This window comes from Salvelinus sp. IW2-2015, linkage group LG13, assembly GCF_002910315.2.
Source record: "Salvelinus sp. IW2-2015 linkage group LG13, ASM291031v2, whole genome shotgun sequence".
Classification (NCBI taxonomy): Eukaryota; Metazoa; Chordata; class Actinopteri; order Salmoniformes; family Salmonidae; genus Salvelinus; species Salvelinus sp. IW2-2015.
Window position 1 is genome coordinate 31,055,161 of NC_036853.1, and position 18,343 is coordinate 31,073,503.

An 18,343-nucleotide genomic window follows, 5' to 3' on the forward strand; every position below is an offset into this window, starting at 1 on the left:
TCGATGCGTTCTGTCTCCTAGAGATGAACGTATTTTGGTGCGAAAAGTGCAAATCAATCCCAGAACAACARCAAAGGACCTTGTGAAGATGCTGGAGGAAATGGGTACAAAAGTAACTATATCCACAGTAAAACGAGTCCTATGAATTATAAGTGAAATAATCTGTCTGTAAACAATTGTTGGGAAAAATGCCTTGTGTCATGCACRAAGTAGATGTTCTAAACGACTTGCCAAAACTATAGTTTGTTAACAAGAAATTTGTGGAGTGGTTGAAAAACGAGTTTTAATGACTCCAACCTAAGTGCATGTCAACTTCCGACTTAAACTGTATATACAATTTCAGTACAATTTAGGCTTTAAGAGAGAGGCTTAATGCCTTAATATTTAAACGTTTTAATTATATATAATATTATTATATAAATATGCTCATTTAACTTGATCTGGTTTGCCAGTCCAAATAAAGTGAAATATTTTTTTCTCACATTTTAAAAGGTTGTCAACCCATTTCGTATGTGAGATTGTCTTACCTGATGACGTGAGAAAACCTCACTGCTTCCAGAGGGTTCCAAAAGCATATCTACTGTCAGTGTAAATGGTAACAGTTTGTCCTTTAGCCAAAATGCAAGCTCTCATAAGAGCAAACAACTCAGCAGCTTGAGGTGTGAGGGCAATTTAGCACTTTCAAGTGTGGTAGATGYTGTTACAGCATAAGCCACAAGTGGCTCTCCCTTGTCAGACCGCTGAGCCATCCACAAATTATTCCAAATCAGCATTCTGTATTGGTACATCAGTTAAGTCTGACCTTGGTTTGGATACCATCTTCAACAAGGGCTGTGCAGTCATCAGGGGTCGGCAACAGTGTAGCTGGATTGGGCACAGTGCACCTCTTCAGGGTCACATTGTGAGCAGCACATTCAGATTCTCCCTGGAGTCAGGTGTGCTCTCTTTGCCTGTGAAATAAGAGCATGGACCACAATATCTGCACACGCTAACACAGTTTCAGTAGCAGCAGCCACCGCCTTTTAAACAACACACCAAACCTCTCGCCACACTGTCCAATTGTTTAGGATTGTAACCCACTGGTCTCTGCTTTCCTCCATGTTCCTGTGTCAAAACAGAAGACCCCAAACCATTTTTCTCACACACAAACAGATTAAATGGTTTAGAGTGGTTAGGGAGCCCCAAGCATGTGGAAGTAGTCATGAGTTGTTTCAGTGTTGTCAGGGCCGTCAAACCCTCAGGGGTCCACTTTATCTTATCATTCATAGCCATTTTGTGACCATAAGTGAGATCAGAGAGAGGCTGGACAACCTCAGCATAGTCAGGCAGCCACGCCCTACAATACCCTGCCATACCAGTCAGTGACATCATGTGTTACTTGGTAACAGGCTGTGGGACAGAGAGAATGGCTTGCACTCTCTGTGCCCAGCTGGGAGTGATATCATGACCTAGATATTGAACCGTTTGGGAGATTAGTTGCAACTTCTCTTTTGATACTTTGGCTGTTCTCTGACAGAGCTCTTGTGTCAGTTTCACAGGACTGGAGAGTCTCAGAGCATAGCAATAACTCATCCACATACTGTATTAGAGTGCTCCCCTCCGGGGGAAGGAAACCCTCAATTTTGTGCCAATGCGGTTGAAAAAATTGCGGGGGGAGTCCGTGTACCCCATGGGGACCATTGGTCCAAGTAAATCTCTTGCCAAGGAATGTAAAAGCAAACCAGAACTGAAAATATGTTGCCACGGGGATGCTAAAAAAACGCATTAGCCAAATCAATAACTGAAAACCAATTTGCTGTTGCTGGAACTGCAGACAACAGTGTAGTAGGATTGGGAACCACATGGGCTGAGCAAAACACACATTCAACCTGAGGCGCCTTTTCTTACTGGCAAGATAGGGGTGTTGCAAGGTGAGTGGACACAGGACTAACGCTCCGTGTTCTAACAGTGAGGCATATACATGTGTAATACCTACAATTAGCATCTTTACTAAGTGGATACTGTGCTCTGGAAGGGCGCCTGGTATCTTTGGGAGTGACTACAAGGGGCTCAGCCCCCTTCATCCTGCCAAAATCATACTTATCCCTTGCCCGTAGGCAATCTCTATGTTCCAAGATGGCGTAGMAGTCGGACGTGTGATATTATCTTGTCCTTCCCTGTCCCATGTAAACATTGTTTTTCCTTGTTTTTTYCCCGTATATATATTTTAATATCACTTTCCATCTACGGACTGAATATACTCTCTTGCAACCCGCCTCAYGCAATGTGGTACGGATCTGCTATTTTATACTTAAGAATTCGGATCCCCCATCAAAAGCTAGCCAGCTAACTTGCTACCAGCTAACTGGCTACTAGCAAACTGCGGCCCGCTACTGTCTAGAACACATCGGACTGTCCGCTTAAGAGGCCCATCGGACAAATTCTTTGGCCACTATACCTAGTTTGCCAATTGGCCTGGTTTCACCACACGGAACACTGCTGAGCCGTCTTCTGAACCGGAACTCCAACAGAAGCTAGCCAGCTAACTAGCTACTAGCTAGTAGTCAGCTAGCCACTGCTAGCGGTCATCAGCTACCTCTAGCACGGACAACTCTTGCTAGTCTGCTAAGCGCAACCCAAACCAGAGAAAATCTGACTTATTTATCTCCGGATTCCTACCTCAAGCTCTGACCTTTTTTTCACCTGGATCATCGCAGTTAGCTAGCTGCTATCCGAGTGGCCACTCCTGGCTAATGTCTCTGTCCCAAAGCAAGAATCAATTAGCCTGGCGCCAGCCTTGCTAGGCCCATCTGCTAGGCCCATGTCCCGGCGACCCAAAGGTCCATCATTTCTCTCAACTGGCTCCGCCATCGCGTTCTACCCTGATGGCCACCCGCTAGCATATTAATCGTGGCCTGCTAGCTATCCAGAGCACATCGGACTGTTTTCTTAAGAGGCCCATCACTGCACCAATTTATATTTTATTTTTATTTATTTTTTGCAAATTGGCCTGGTTTACCACACAGAGCCCTGCTGATCCGTCTGACGACGTAATAGCACGAGGGGGCCACAACAGACTTTCTTCCGTTGCGACATCCCTCCAAGGCCCTTTTGCTAGCCCTGGCCGCTTGCTGCCTGAAGCCACTCACTGGACTCCTATGTTCACTCAGCTACGCATGCCTGTTGCTAACGTCAATATGCCTTGTTCGTTGCTGCTTTGGTTAGTAATTATTGCATTATTTCACTGTAGAGCCTCTAGCTGCTCAATACGCCTTATTTAACACTTTAGTTCCACCTACCACACATGCGGTGACATCACCTGGCTTAAATTTTATTTCTAGAGACTATCTCTTTCATTGTCACTATGCACAGGTTTACCCTCACTGTACTCACATCCTACCATACCCTTGTCTGTACATTATGCCTTGAATCTTTTCTGCCATGCCCAGATATCTGCTCCTTTTACACTGTTCTGAACATACTAGGCGACCAGTTCATTTAGCCTTTAGCCGTACCCTCATTCTACTCCTCCTCTGTTCCTCTGGTGATGTGGAGGTGAATCCAGGCCCTGCAGTGCCTAGCTCCACTCCCATTCCCCAGGCGCTATCATTTGTTGACTTCTGTAACCGTAATAGCCTAGGTTTCATGCATGTTAACATTAGAAGCCCTAGCACACTTTGCCAACCCGGATGTCCTGGCCGTGTCTGAATCCTTGCTCAGGAAGACCACCTAAAACCCAGAAATTTCCATCCCTAACTATAACTAACATTTTCCGACAAGATAGAATTGCCAAAGGGGGCGGTGTTGCAATCTACTGCAGAGAGAGCCTGCGGAGTTCTGTCTTACTATCCAGGTCTGTGCCCAAAAAGTTTGAGCTTCTACTTTTAAAAATCCACTTTTCTAGAAACAAGTCTCTCACCGTTGCCGCTTGCTGAGGGTGGACGCCAGGGGGACACCATATGTGAACTGATTGCCCCCCATCTATCTTCAGAGCTCGTGCTGCTAGGTGACTGGGACATGCTTAACACCCCGGTCATCCTACAATCTGAGCTTGATGCCCTCAACCTCACAGAAATTATCAATGAACCCACCAGATAACCCCAAATCCGTAAACACGGACACCCTCATAGATGTCATCCTAACCAACTTGCCCTCTAAATACACCTCTGCTGTTTTCAACCAAGATCTCAGCGATCACTGCCTCATTGCCTGCATCCGTAATGGGTCTGTGGTCAAACGACCATCCCTCATCACTGTCAAACGCTCCCTAAAACACTTCAGCGAGCAGGCCTTTCTAATTGACCTGGCCCGGGTATCCTGGAAGGATATTGACCTCATCCCATCAGTAGAGGATGCCTGGTCATTCTTTAAAAGTTACTTCCTCACCATCTTAAATAAGTATGCCCCTTTCAAAAAATGTAGAACCAGGAACAGATACAGCCCTTGGTTCTCTCCCAGATCTGACTGCCCTTGACCAGCACAAAAACATCCTGTGGCGTTCTGCATTAGCATCGAATAGCCCCTGTAATATGCAACTTTTCAGGGAAGTTAGGAACCAATATACACAGGCAGTTAGGAAAGCTAAGGCTAGCTTTTTCAAGCAGAAATTTGCATCCTGTAGCACACACTCAAAGTTCTGGGACACTGTAAAATCCATGGAGAATAAGAGCAGCACCTCCCAGCTGCCCACTGCACTGAGGCTAGGAAACACTGTCACCACCGATAAATCCACTATAATTGTGAATTTCAATAAGCATTTTTCTACGGCTGGCCATGCTTTCCACCTGGCTACCCCTACCCCAGTCAACAGCCTTGCACTCCCCACAGTAACTTGCCCAAGCCTCCCCCATTTCTCCTTCACCCAAATCCAGATAGCTGATGTTCTGAAAAGAGCTGCAAAATCTGGACCCATACAAATCAGCCGGGCTAGACAATCTGGACCCTCTTTCTAAAATGATCTGCCGAAATTGTTGCAACCCCTATTAATAGCCTGTTTAAGCTCTTTCATATCGTCTGAGATTCCCAAAGATTGGAAAGCTGCCACGATCATCCCCCTCTTCAAAAGGGGAGACACTCTAGACCCAAACTGTTACAAACCTATATCTATCCTACCCTGCCTTCCTAAGGTCTTCGATAGCCAAGTTAACAAACAGATTTCCGACCATTTCGAATCCCACCGTACCTTCTCCGCTATGCAATCCGGTTTCAGAGCTGGTCATGGGTGCACCTCAGCCATGCTCAAGGTCCTAAACGATATCATAACCGCCATCGATAAGAGACAATACTGTGCAGCTGTATTCATCGACCTGGTCAAGGCTTTCGACTCTGTCAATCACCACATTCTTATTGGCAGACTCAACAGCCTTGGTTTCTCAAATGATTCCCTCACCAGGTTCACCAACTACTTCTCAGAGTTCAGTGTGTCAAATCGGAGGGCCTGTTGTCCGGACCTCTGGCAGTCTCTATGGGGGTGCCACGGGGTTCAATTCTCGGCGCGACTCTCTTCTCTGTATACATCAATGATGTCGCTGTTGCTGCTGGTGATTCTCTGATCCACCTCTACGCAGACGACACCATTCTGTATACTTCTGGCCCTTCTTTGGACACTGTGTTAACGAACCTCCAGACGAGCTTCAATGCCATACAACTCTCCTTCCGTGGCCTCCAACTGCTCTTAAATGCAAGTAAAACTAAATGCATGCTCTTCAACCGATCGCTGCCAGCACCTGTCTGCCCGTCCAACATCACTACCCTGGACGGTTCTGACTTAGAATATATTGACAACTACAAATACTTAGGTGTCTGGTTAGATTGTAAACTCTCCTTCCAGACTGACATTAAGCATCTCCAATCCAAATTAAATCTAGAATCTGCTTCCTATTTCACAACAAAGCATCCTTCACTCATGCTGCCAAACATACCCTCGTAAAACTGACCATCCTACCGATCCTCGACTTCGGGGATGTCATTTATAAAATAGCCTCCAACACTCTACTCAACAAATTGGATGCAGTCTGTCACAGTGCCATCCGTTTTGTCACCAAAGCCCCATATACTACCCACCACTGCGACCTGTACGCTCTCATTGGCTGGCACTCGCTTCATACTCGTCGCCAAACCCGCTGGCTCCAGGTCATTTACAAGTCTCTGCTAGGTAAAGCCCCGCCTTATCTCAGCTCACTGGTCACCATAGCAGCACCTACCCATAGCACGCGCACCAGCAGGTATATCTCACTAGTCACCCCCAAAGCCAATTCCTCCTTTGGCCACCTTTCCTTCCAGTTCTCTGCTGCCAATGACTGGAACGAACTGCAAAAATCACTGAAGCTGGAGACGCATCTCCCTCACTTGCTTTAAGCACCAGCTATCAAAGCAGCTCACAGATCACTGCACCTGTACATAGACCATCTGTAAACAGCCCATCCAACTACCTTAACCTTTATTTATCTTGCTCCTTTGCACCCCAGTATCTCTACATGCATGTTCATCCAGTGTTTAATTGCTAGATTGTAAATTCTTCGCCACCATGGCCTATTTATTTCCTTACCTCCCTTATCTATCTTAATTTGCACAGACTATATAGACTTTTTCTTTTACTACTGTATTATTGACTGTATGTTTACTCCATGTGTAACTCTGTGTTGTTGTTTGTGTCGAACTGCTGTGCTTTATCTTGGCCAGGTCGCAGTTGTAAATGAGAACTTGTTCTCAACTAGCCTACCTGGTTAAATAAAGGTGGGGGGGAGAAAAAAAAATCAGGGACCCCTCGAGGTGCGAGGCCTCACTCAAAAGGATGATATTGGTGACAAAGGAGGGCTGATCAAGTCCATGCACACCCTTCTCAAATGCTGTGTCCCAGTTGAGGGGGTAACAATATGTCAGTGTGCTGGGTGAATAAGTTGACCCATCTAAACCCATTTCCCAATCAACAGCATTGACCAGGCCCTTTATCCAAACCCCAGTATCCTCCCACTCAACTCTGCATGATTTTTCAAACATGTAGAGCTCTTTGTGTGCAGGGCTTAGAGTAACCCCCAAAGCACAGAAATCACTGCTACAATACAACCCTTCACACTGGATAGATTCTGGCGCTACACTTTCTAACAGCCATTTGTTCTCGTATCTCAGGTCTCTTGTCAATGGTGAGAAATGATTATCAACGTCCCATGCGCAATACCAGTTGCACAACTCAAGACATTAACATCAATAGCTCCCCCTCTTCTTCCTCATGAATAACTGTTAAAACGGTTGGGCTAAAAAGTTATGCTGATGCCCAGTTTACACAGGAGGTCCCTGCCCATCAGATTGACAGGACAGTGGTCATAGTAGAGAAATTGATGTTGAAACTTCTCCTCACTAAAGGAGACCGGCAGAGGCATGGTTACATGCTCTCTGAATGTGAGGCCTGAAGCCCCTACAGTTTTGACTGTTTCACTAGACATGGGAGGTTTTGTCATAGCCGTACAGTTAATCACAGACATCGCAGCTCACATATCAGTAAGAAATATTATTGACTCACCATTGACGCAAGCCTCCACTGTTGGCTAAATTCGAGGAAGGGTATGGCTCTTTAAAAACAAATGTTCTGGTTGCTCTGGCGATTCTAACTCAATTACTACCTCCTTCGCCTGTCAATATTCTCCCTTGGTTGCTGCCATGGTTGTTGTTGAGCAGGGGGATACCACAGACTTTTTCCTCCTAGTGGACCTCTTCCTTGAGGGGGGGGGCCTTGGGGCTCCTCTGCCTCTGGATCCGCCCCTGTCGTTCCCTCTTTGCTGTTGAGGTCCTTCTGGGCAGCTAGCAGCAAAATGGCCTGGTTTACCACAGTTGTAGCAATTTCTTCCTCCAGCTGTGCCTTGACCCGCCGCCCCTTGGTAGAATGTCAGCTGAGCCTTCCTGAGTTCGGCACTCTTCAGGTTCTCCCTCTTGACCTGTGCCTTCACCTGGGTGCACTGCTGTCTCTCAGCGTGCTTAGTGTTGCACCACAGTCGCCAGTGGCTTAGTCTCCCAACTGATGCACGTCATTCTCACCGCTCTCTCCAGGTCAGGTGCCAGGCCCCTCACTAGGAAGCCCTTCAAAAGGTCTCCATAGGCTTCATTCTGTGGCCTGATACCACAGTGCAGCCTAAAACAGGTCTCCAACCTTTTTCGGAAGTTTTCTAGTGTCTCTTCCTCTCCCATCTTGCATGCTCGAATGGCTGTCCAATCGGTTTTGGCCGGATACATTGCCGTGACTCTACCCATCAAAGTTGTTAACTGATCTTGGTACCCACCATTTTCTGCCCATTGTTCATTGAGATCAAAGTCTCCTTGTACATCAGCCCACCTCAACCCTAGCTTGTTCTTGCAGATGTGAGCTATTTCAGCTGCTGAGGCCTTGTATTGTCCAGCTACAACTCTCATCTCTGCTGCAAACTGTACTGCATCTTTGCTAGGGTCAGGCAGGTCCTCAACAATGCATTTGATTTCATCAGGCCTCCAGGTCCTTTGAATGTAGACAATGGGGGTCAAGTGCGCTGCCATCATCAGCTGCTGGGGGTTGGGACACGCCATCAGGGGATATTGCTGAAACGTAGCATGTGTGCCCTTCAGATCCTTCATTCTTCGAAGATGATCCTTGAGGGGGGAGAAACAAGAGATGTGTCAATGCTGTCATCATCGTCATCTGATGGGGCTGCTGTCTCCTTCACTTTTGTCTGGTCACTCCTCCAWCCATGCCCGGCTCCCCATCGGGCCCAAGCCCATGAGTAGGTTGCCCATTGCTGCGGCAAAAGGAGATGACCCAAGAAACAGGGGAGGAGGCGCAGTGGAGGAAGGGGGGTCTGAGTCGACTGGCGGGGTGTCGTTGGATGGTAGTTGGCCCCGGCTGCGGCCACTGGTGCTGGCAGCACTGGGTAGAGATTGGGCGGAAAAGAGTAGGGGGGGGAAATCTCATCTYTTTTTGTTCTTTCTCACTGTCTCGTCTTTATCGGTTTTCCCTTCCTCYTCAGTCTGCACTACCATATTCTGATGGGGCTGTCCCCTAAATGGATCCTGTCTTTGTGCATGCCTTTCTGCCTCTCTTTCCCATTTTCTATGTTTAACCCATACACTCTCTCCCTGACTTTGTCTAACATTGTTAAACTCAGTGTCCCTGTCAAAGGAAAACCACCTTCCCTATGCCATAATTGCACCTGGTCCAGAATGTCCCTTCCCCACTTATCTGCCATGACCTTCAGGGCCCCCGTGGGGGGATCTGGAATACCGTGTCCCTTGCTCCCATGGTGCCTGTTCCACTCGCACACCACAGACAGACAGACACAGAGGGGTAGACAAACAAAGAAAACCGTTTAGCGCTGTTTATACTTTACTCTTTCCAAAAACACAGGAAAACCCATAACATTATCAAAATATTGTATATTAGATGGGCCTAGTTGCCTCCACACCAGAATTTCACCTACTGCAATAATGGTGGTATAGATCCTTTTTTGTCTATCCAGATATGCAAAACTACCTACAGAATACCCGTGTCGCCTATCTAATTGTGTAACATGGTCTCAAAAAGACTTCACCACTTACATCTAACAATTGTAACCCAGGGCATACCTGTCTATTCTAATGCCCAATTTAATCTATTCAAGTATCTCACTCAGACTCAAACAGCGACACACAGACTCCGCTAGCTCTGGTCCCTCACCTAACTGACCTCACTGGTCTGCTGGGGATCAATCCAACCAACCAGACTTTTGGTTACTCTAAACTGGTTCCACCAGCAATCAATCCCAGAGGACACTTACTCTGAAATAATTCCTCTGAGATATTGCCTGGTTTACCCAATTCTGTCAGTTACCCCAGCTGTGACCCCTTAAGGGAGTCTCCGCTTCTGGGAGTACCCTCACAGGAGCATCTTAACCTATTGGTGGTTTATTCTGCTCACCTCTCTCAATACTATGTTCGGGATGTGGTATCCATCCGCGCCCGCTTCCTCTCAGATCTTGGGCGAGTCCAGCTGCTCCTTTCAAGGAGTGCRGCTTCCCTGATACGCCAATTTGGAATCTCCCGTGCATGGTTTACCCAGGTCTTCAGGAGCGGTCACCAGGTGAAGTTTCACATCCCATCCTCATCGTCAAGAATGTGGTAGATATTCTGATTTAACAAATGAGGAGAGCCAGAACCAATCACCAAATCTGGTTATACTTGATCAAAAACCTTTATTGTACTTATTAATAAGGGAGCCGTCACAACATGCACACAGAGTGGATATAGTGAGAGTTCAATGATTCTGAGTTGGGGCTTGCATTATGTAGCCCAACTTTGTTACATTTCCTTAATCCACCATGACTGTCTCAATGTTTCGAACCGAACTGATATGAGGTGGCCAAATTCTGTCCCCTGTGTTCCCTTGTGAATACTAAGAATGGTTTGTTCTTAGAATAGAGGTTACGGAGCGATACCTCGTTCCGAACATGCAAGATTCCTAGTACAAAGGGTGGGGGAAAGAACACGAGCCGTGGTGTATTAGGCACAGAGTTGGGTGAAAACGGCAATTTACACAACTAGAGTACAGGATTGATACCTATCATTTCAAGTAATGCTAATACAAATGTTTTGCCCCCACATGATATCACAMAACTTTTCGTCAAGTGAGATTGGAGGAACTTTTATTTTATTATTTTACATCCTCATTCAAAATCACTTTTGCTGAGAGAAGGATTTCTACATCGATTGTGACTGACTATTTGTTTGTAGGTTCTTTTTGGCCGTGTTTCTATATTGAAGATTTAGGAAAAACTTGGCGCATTCTTCGCTGTTTTCCATCAAATTTTCTAATTTTTTTTAAATAAATGAAACCTGATCCTTCCTGAATAAGTTCCTCAAACTCCTTTTTGTTTTGCCTTGAGTTTATTCAATGCTTCTGCATTACATTGATCTACACAATTGATGTGTAATGTTAGATTTTCTATTTCTGATTTAAGTTTTTTCTCTGACTGATACTGTTTTTGTGATGAATGGCCTTTTTAAAGACATCCCATATGATGAGTGGTCTGCTGAACCTGTACTTTGCCCCCCAAAAAGTATGTTATTAATTCCTTTGTTTTTGTTAAAGTAGTGCCTGTCAATAAACCCTTGTTAAATTTCCAATATCCCCGCCCTCGTGGAAAGTCTGTCATAGTTACATGGAGGCCAATAAGCTGATGGTCTGATCACATTTTGGCACAATGGAAAGGATACCAGAAAATAATCAATCCGAACAGCTTGATTAAGCCTCCAMGTATATCTTATGAGATCCATGTGTTTTAAGCCTTCAAATATCCATAAATTCCAACGTGTCCATAATATTTGATMTTTTTGAGCACCAGAGGGTGATAGTTGATAGTATGATTGCCTTTCTGGTCCACTGATGTACCTAAACTGTGTTGTAGTCCCCTACCATTATAATATAATTATTTGTATCTTGGCGATTAATTTGATTATAATAAATGTTTTCAAAGAAGTTTGGATCGTCATTATTCAGTCTATATAGATTTATGAGGCATAACTGTTCATCAAGTAGTATATTCAAGGCAATTCGTTTTCTTTGACCATCTACTTTAACAGACTGTACCTCCATGATCAATTTTTTTATAGGATCATAACACCTTTTGAATTTCTTAAACCATGACTGAAATAGGTTTTACCATCCCATTATTTTTCCCAGGCCACTTCCTCAGAAGATATTGAGTTTTCTGAAGACAGTAAATATGGTAATCCTTCTCCTTTAGCCATGTAAAAACCATTGGTTTTATAGCTAGCTATACTTAATTTACCATGATGGGTTACATTTTAAGATGGTATCACTGTCCTTACCACCATTTTGAAAAACCTATCCATACTTTAATTTATTTGTATTTAACTAGGCAAGTCAGTTAAGAACAAATTCTTATTTACAATGACTGCTTACCCCGGCCAAACCCTGACCCGGGTGAAGCTGTGCCATTTGTGCTCCACCCTATGGGACTCCCAAACATGGCCGGTTGTGATACAGCCTGGAATTGAACCAGGGTCTGTAGTGATGCCTCTAGCACTGAGATGCAGTGCCTTAGACTGCTGCGCCACTCAAAGTAGACCTCCAGTTGTCCTCCAAAACCCCTCCCACAAAAACAATAATGACAGATACTTTCATTATGAATCTGTCCTGTACTGTTGCACAGKWSAGTGCGACCTTATTGGTGCCTCCGTAGTGGCCATTTCCCTTATTGCAGATTATTGGTCAGTGACTATGTCCCAATGCAATAACAATAAATATATATAAATATGTATTCAGGCCCGTTGACTTTTTCCACATTTTGTTATCTTACAGCCTTATTCTAAAATTGCTTTTTTTGACAAAGCAAAAACAGGTTTTTAGAAATGTTTGCAAATGTAATAAAAACAAAAAAAACTGAAATATCACATTTAAGTATTCAGACCCTTTACTCAGTACTTTGTTGAAGCACCTTTGGCAGTGATTACAGCCTAGAGTCTTCTTGGGTATCACGCTACAAGCTTGGCACACCTGTATTTGGGGAGTTTCTCCCATTCTTCTCTGCAGATCCTCCCAAGCTCTGTCAGGTTGGATGGGGAGTGTCGCTGCACAGCTATTTTCAGGTCTCTCCAAAGATGTTTGATTGGGTTCCAGTCTGGGCTCTGGCTGGGCTACTCAAGGACATTCAGAGACTTGTCTCAAAGCCACTCTTGYGTGGTCTTGGCTGTGTGCTTAGGGTCATTGTTGTCCTGTTGGAAGGTGAACCTTCGCCCCAGCCTGAGGTCCTGAGTGCTCTGTAGCTGGTTTTCATCAAGGATCTCTCTGTACTTTGCTCCGTTCATCTTTCCCTTGATCCTGACTAGTCTCCCAGTCCCTACCGCTGAAAAACATGCTGCCACCACCATGCTTCACCGTAGGGATGGTGCCAGGTTTCCTCCAGATGTGACGCTTGGCATTCAGGCCAAAGAGTTCAATCTTGGTTTCATCAGACCAGAGAATCTTGTTTCTCATGGTCTGAGTCCTTTAGCTGCCTTTTGGCAARCTCCAAGCGGGCTGTCATGTGTCTTACTGAGGAGTGGCTTTCATCTGGCCRCTCTACCATAAAGCCTTGTTTGTTGGAGTGCTGCAGAGTTGGTTGACCTTCTGGAAGGTTCTCCCATCTCCGCAGAGGAACTCTAGAGCTCTGTCAGAGTGACCATCGGGTTCTTGGGCACCTCCCTGATTAAGGCCCTTCTCCCCAGGGAGTTAAAGCACTGATTATGCTTTTGGGTCCTACTGTGTCTCTCTAACTGACAATGAATGGGTGACATAAACCTAAATAGAAACTGATAATTGTGCACAACTTCAGTATTACTTACTAAAACTGTTATTTTATTTTGTTAGGATTATTTTTGCTCTTACTGTAGTACTGTAGGCCACTCCCGACCGGTCATGTTGTACAGCGCCTGAGTGCAACGGTCTAAGACACTGCATTGCTACATATGCTGGTTCAATACCCATGCCGGCCTCGACTGGGAGACCCATGAGATGACTGTAGGTTTTTGGTTTTTCTCCCTCTAAAAACAGWAGTAAATCATTCAAAATAACAAACTGGCTTTATTTACACATTTTGTAAAAATGTCTCCACCTTTTTCTCGATAATTTTGTTTTATTTGAAAATGAAATCAACTCCAAAATATTTAAGGGGCATTGAACTCTGACTAGGGAAACGTTCCCGCTGTTCTTAGTGTCAGTCTGCACTTTCAAACTAAAACAATGTAACTAATAATGGCATCGTCATGCTTCATTAATAAAATAATGATTAAAATACTCTTTCAAAATGCCTGTTTGTTTATTTAGTTATGGATCCATAACGACTTACTATGGGAATAAATATCACTGAATTACAGAAATATCTTCCAATATACAGTTGAAGTCGGAAGTTTACATACACTTAGGCTGGAGTCATTAAAACTCATATGTCAACCACTCCACAAATTTCTTGTCAACAAACTATAGTTTTGGCAAGTCGGTTAGGACATCTACTTTGTGCATGACACAAGTCATTTTTCCAACAATTGTTTACAGACAGATTATTTCACTTATAGTTCACTGTATCACAATTCGAGTGGGTCAGAAGTTTAATTACACTAAGTTGACTGTGCCTTTTAAAAAGCTTGGAAAATTCCAGAAAATGATGTCATGGCTTTAGAAGCTTCTGATAGGCTAATTGACATCATTTGAGTCAATTGGAGGTGTACCTGTGGATGTATTTCAAGGCCTACCTTCATTCGGACTTGAAAATACTGCCCCCTACCCAAGAGGTTAAATGAGAAMCCACTGTAGCTCTTTGAAGAGTCTTGGTGGTTCCAAACTTCTTTGAYTTAAAAATGTTGGCGGCCACTGTGTTCTTGGGGACCTTCAATGCTGCAGACTTGTTTTTGGTACCCTTCCCCAGATCTGTGCCTCGACACAATCCTGTCTCGGAACTTTACGGACAATTCCTTTGACCTCATGGCTTGCTTTTTTCCCTCTGACGTGCATTGTCAACTGTGGGACCTTTTATATAGACAGGTGTGTGCCTTTCCAAATCATGTCCTATCAACTGATCAAGTTGTAGAAACATCTCAAGGATGATCAATGGAAACCTGAGCTCAATTTCGAGTCTCATCGCAAAGGGCCTGAACTTATGTAAATAAGGTATTTATTTTTTTATATATTTTCAAAAATGTCTAAACCTGTTTTCGCTTTGTCATTATAGGGTATTGTGTGTAGATTTCATGAGGAATTAAAAAAAAAAAAATCCATTTTAGAATACAGCTGTAACTGTGGAATGTGTAAAAAGTCAAGGGGTCTGAATAATTTCCGAATGCACTGTATAGTATTGGCCAGACTTAAATGCGCTCTAGTCAAACTTGTCCTATTTTAAATACAGAGTCCAGGCAAAGGTTTTGACACACCTACTCATTCAAGGGTTTTTCTTTATTTTTACTATTTTCTACATTGTAGAATAATAGTGAAGACATCAAAACTATGAAATAACACATGGAATCATGTAGTAACCAACAAAAGTGTTAAACAAATCAAAATATTTGTTATATTTCAGATTCTTCAAAGTAGCCACCCTTTGCCCTGAKGACACACAGTGCTTTCTCAGTGTATGAAATTAACACCTTTTAGTGTTACAGTAAATCATTTTTTGGTGTTTTAAAACTACAAGGTGTAAAGCCTAATTATCATATATTCCTGGTTGCTTTTTCTTTTTGAGTGAATTGTAGAGTTACCACCCATGACAGTATTTGTTAGTGACAGAGACATGGTTGTTTAAGTATTTCATTCTAAAGGCCTGTGGCTTTCACTGCGTGAGTACCAAGGCAAATGCTACCATTATTATCTATGACTATGCAGTACTTATATCATAAGGCCTTACTTTGATTGCCTAGTTTTACCCTAACACAGTGGTGTTATGAAACTCCTGGTTTACRGGCCACATCAGGCCTGTAAATCACATTATGCAAAGTGATGTGTAATTCTTATTGGAATCCAGCCAGTTAGGATATCCAACAATTAGTCTTTATTCACCCACACCTGCATTCAGAATGACTGTTAGAAAAGTTGATAAGAAGACTATCTATACCATTTAAACTGTAACAACAATTTCAGTAACGGGTGCAATAAATGTAGGTAACTGATTTGGATCAGTTTAGATTTTTGTTATTTATCTTTGTGAAGCATAAGATTAATCAATGTACATGCAAAAACACATATACTAAAAACAATCCTAAAGTATCGACCTGCAGTAGAGCATGCTGGGAAATACGAAAATGATGGGTGTGGTTTTGATGAAACCGTTTTACTCTCCACRGTGTAAAACAATAACTGTTTATTAACACTAACACTGGGGGTTATTTTACACCACTGAGTGTTAATATACCCCTTGCAGGGTGAATTTAACTCCTGAATCAACACTAGAAATGTTACACTGAAAAATAAACACTGGCCAATGTGCTGTGCACAATTCTTCCACAAGAAATTCAGTAATTTGATGTTTTGTTGATTGTGTTGGAAAATGCTGTCTCAGGTGTCACTCCAGAATCTCCCATAAATGTTCAATTGGGTTGAGATCTACTGACTGAGACACACACACGCGCACACAATTTAAACCCCCTATGCTCCTTTGAGACCCCTCTTTCGAAGTCACAGATMTCTTTTTTTATTTTATTTAATTAGCTATGATTGCCAAAATAATGTGCATCTGGGCATTTTTATATATGACCCTAAGCACCTGCTTTGAAAATACTTTGTATCCCTCATTTACTSAAATGTTTCCTTATTTTGACAGATTATCTGTTAGAAACAGTAATTTATCATTTCTCTCTCTCTTCTTCCTCAGCTCAAACCCAGCAGAAGCCTGATATAATTCCACCCAATTTCTCCACTGTCCAAGTCACTGACATCTTCCGAAGGCTGGTAAGTCTTTATTTTATATTTTTGGTGGTCCACAAGAGAGCAGAGAGAGATCATGAGCAGATGGKCTGCCACATTTTCTAGCATGTTTTTACAAAAAGATGGATTTAGATAAACGTCGATTTTTCCATAAGGACATATACAGAATTCTACACTCCACAACATAACCTTCACTCCAAATCAAAACTCCAAACCTACAACCTGATTTTGAACAAAATTACCTGGAAGGATTCCTACTACCAAAGATTCTTATTTCCAAGGTCTATRCAGAAAATGCTCTGGCAAAAGAAGCACAAGAAACCTGAAAACACCATCCAACCTGGAACTGAGTGAGTAATGTTTAGTCTGAAGCTACTTTTAAAGCCAAGAAGAAAATAAATGACAGTGATATATTTTACTTTATAGGGACTGAATGCTAAGTTAAGGCTACCAAGYGTTCTAGGACAGAACAGATCAGACAATTAGCACTGAGGTGTGAAGGSTGTCAAAGCCCTTGACACCAACAATGGCAGTGKAGTTTCACAGCCTTCCCCACCCAAATGCAGAGGCCTTTGAAGCCCCCTCCATCTGTGCAGAGGTCATTACAATACAGTACCCCCTGGATTCACCTCTATTTTGAACTGATATGCAGCCATGACACTTAAATTGTAAATTAACTCAATAAGAAACAATATTGTTGCTTTGATCACATCAGAAGAGGATTTCAAATACAACWGCCACAGGACAACTTTGTTTGGATGTCGGTAAGGACCATTCGTTGAAACTGAAGAGATATAGCTAGCTAACGACCTCCTTTTCCACGTGGRRAAAAAAMCGGACAGACTTGCTAGCTAGATAGGCTGGAATTTTCTTCAAGGAATCTGCCTCCCAAAAAAAGCTTCTCCCAAGTGGGTGTGACACCTACTCCCGTTGCCTGCTGGACTGCTGCTTGGATTCCACCTAGCCTTCTGTTCACTGTCTGCCCTGGCCTGTCTCTCCCTGTATGGTAGAGGTACCCCCACCACACTCCCCCCTCTCTCCTGATCTTTCACTCGCCTCCAACACACACGCACTGTTGGGGCGAGTGACTCTGAACTTACAATGGCTAGCCCCAAGTCAATATTTTTTTCTTGTGCTTTATGCTATTTGCCTCATGACTCCTGCTTGCTTTGTTGACTATGAACTTGCTTGTTTAGCCAACCTTGGGATAGACTGTTTGTTCCCACACTCAGGACTCTGACTCTATTGGTTACACAGACTTTTGGCCTCCCATCCTATTCTAACCACCTCTTTGTATTCATGTTACCTGATGAAAYTGCTGTACAATATGATCTTGTTGCCATCTAATGCACATTCAAGTGTYATAAATCAACACTGTAGAGATCCGCCTGTCCTCTGCCGTGCCCTGATTGTATTACTGCTGATGATATCTGGASATGTGYATGTACACCCTGGCCCATCTACTGTTGCTAGCTCCAATTCTGATTTGTGCTCTGATATTTGCTTCACTGATTTCTGCTCTCGTAAAAGCCTGGGTTTTCTGCACGTTAACACTAGAAGCTTATTACCTAAAATTGATAAATTGAAAGTGTGGGTTCACAGCTCCAATCCAGATGTGTTGGTCATTACTGAGACGTGATTAAGAAAGATTGTTTTGAACACTGTTAACCTTTCTGGTTATAACCTTTTTCGGCAAGACAGATCTTCCAAAGGTGGTGGAGTGGCAATTTTTTACCAAGGAACACATTCGTTGCTCGGTTGTCGCCACCAAGTCTGTTCCCCAACAATTTGATATGATGGTTTTAAGCGTTAAACTTTCAAATAGCTCTTTGTTGACTGTTGCTGGGTGTTATCGTCCACCATCAGCACCGGCCTGTACCCTAAATGCCCTAAGCTCTCTCCTGGCCCATTTAAGCTAAATCTGAATTTGTCCTGCTAGGTTACCTAAACTGGGAC

At 43.5% G+C, this 18,343-nt stretch overlaps 1 protein-coding gene across 1 annotated transcript in view; it reads left to right on the forward strand.

The window, feature by feature from the left end:
* The window catches only part of LOC111971221 (rhophilin-1-like), a 66,054-nt gene that overhangs the window by 40,667 nt on the left and 7,044 nt on the right, over positions 1-18,343 (forward strand). Inside the window, exon 12 of the mRNA XM_070445995.1 lies at positions 16,335-16,411. Within this exon, the coding sequence (XP_070302096.1) occupies positions 16,335-16,411 (77 nt within the window). The remainder of the gene's footprint in view (positions 1-16,334; positions 16,412-18,343) is intronic.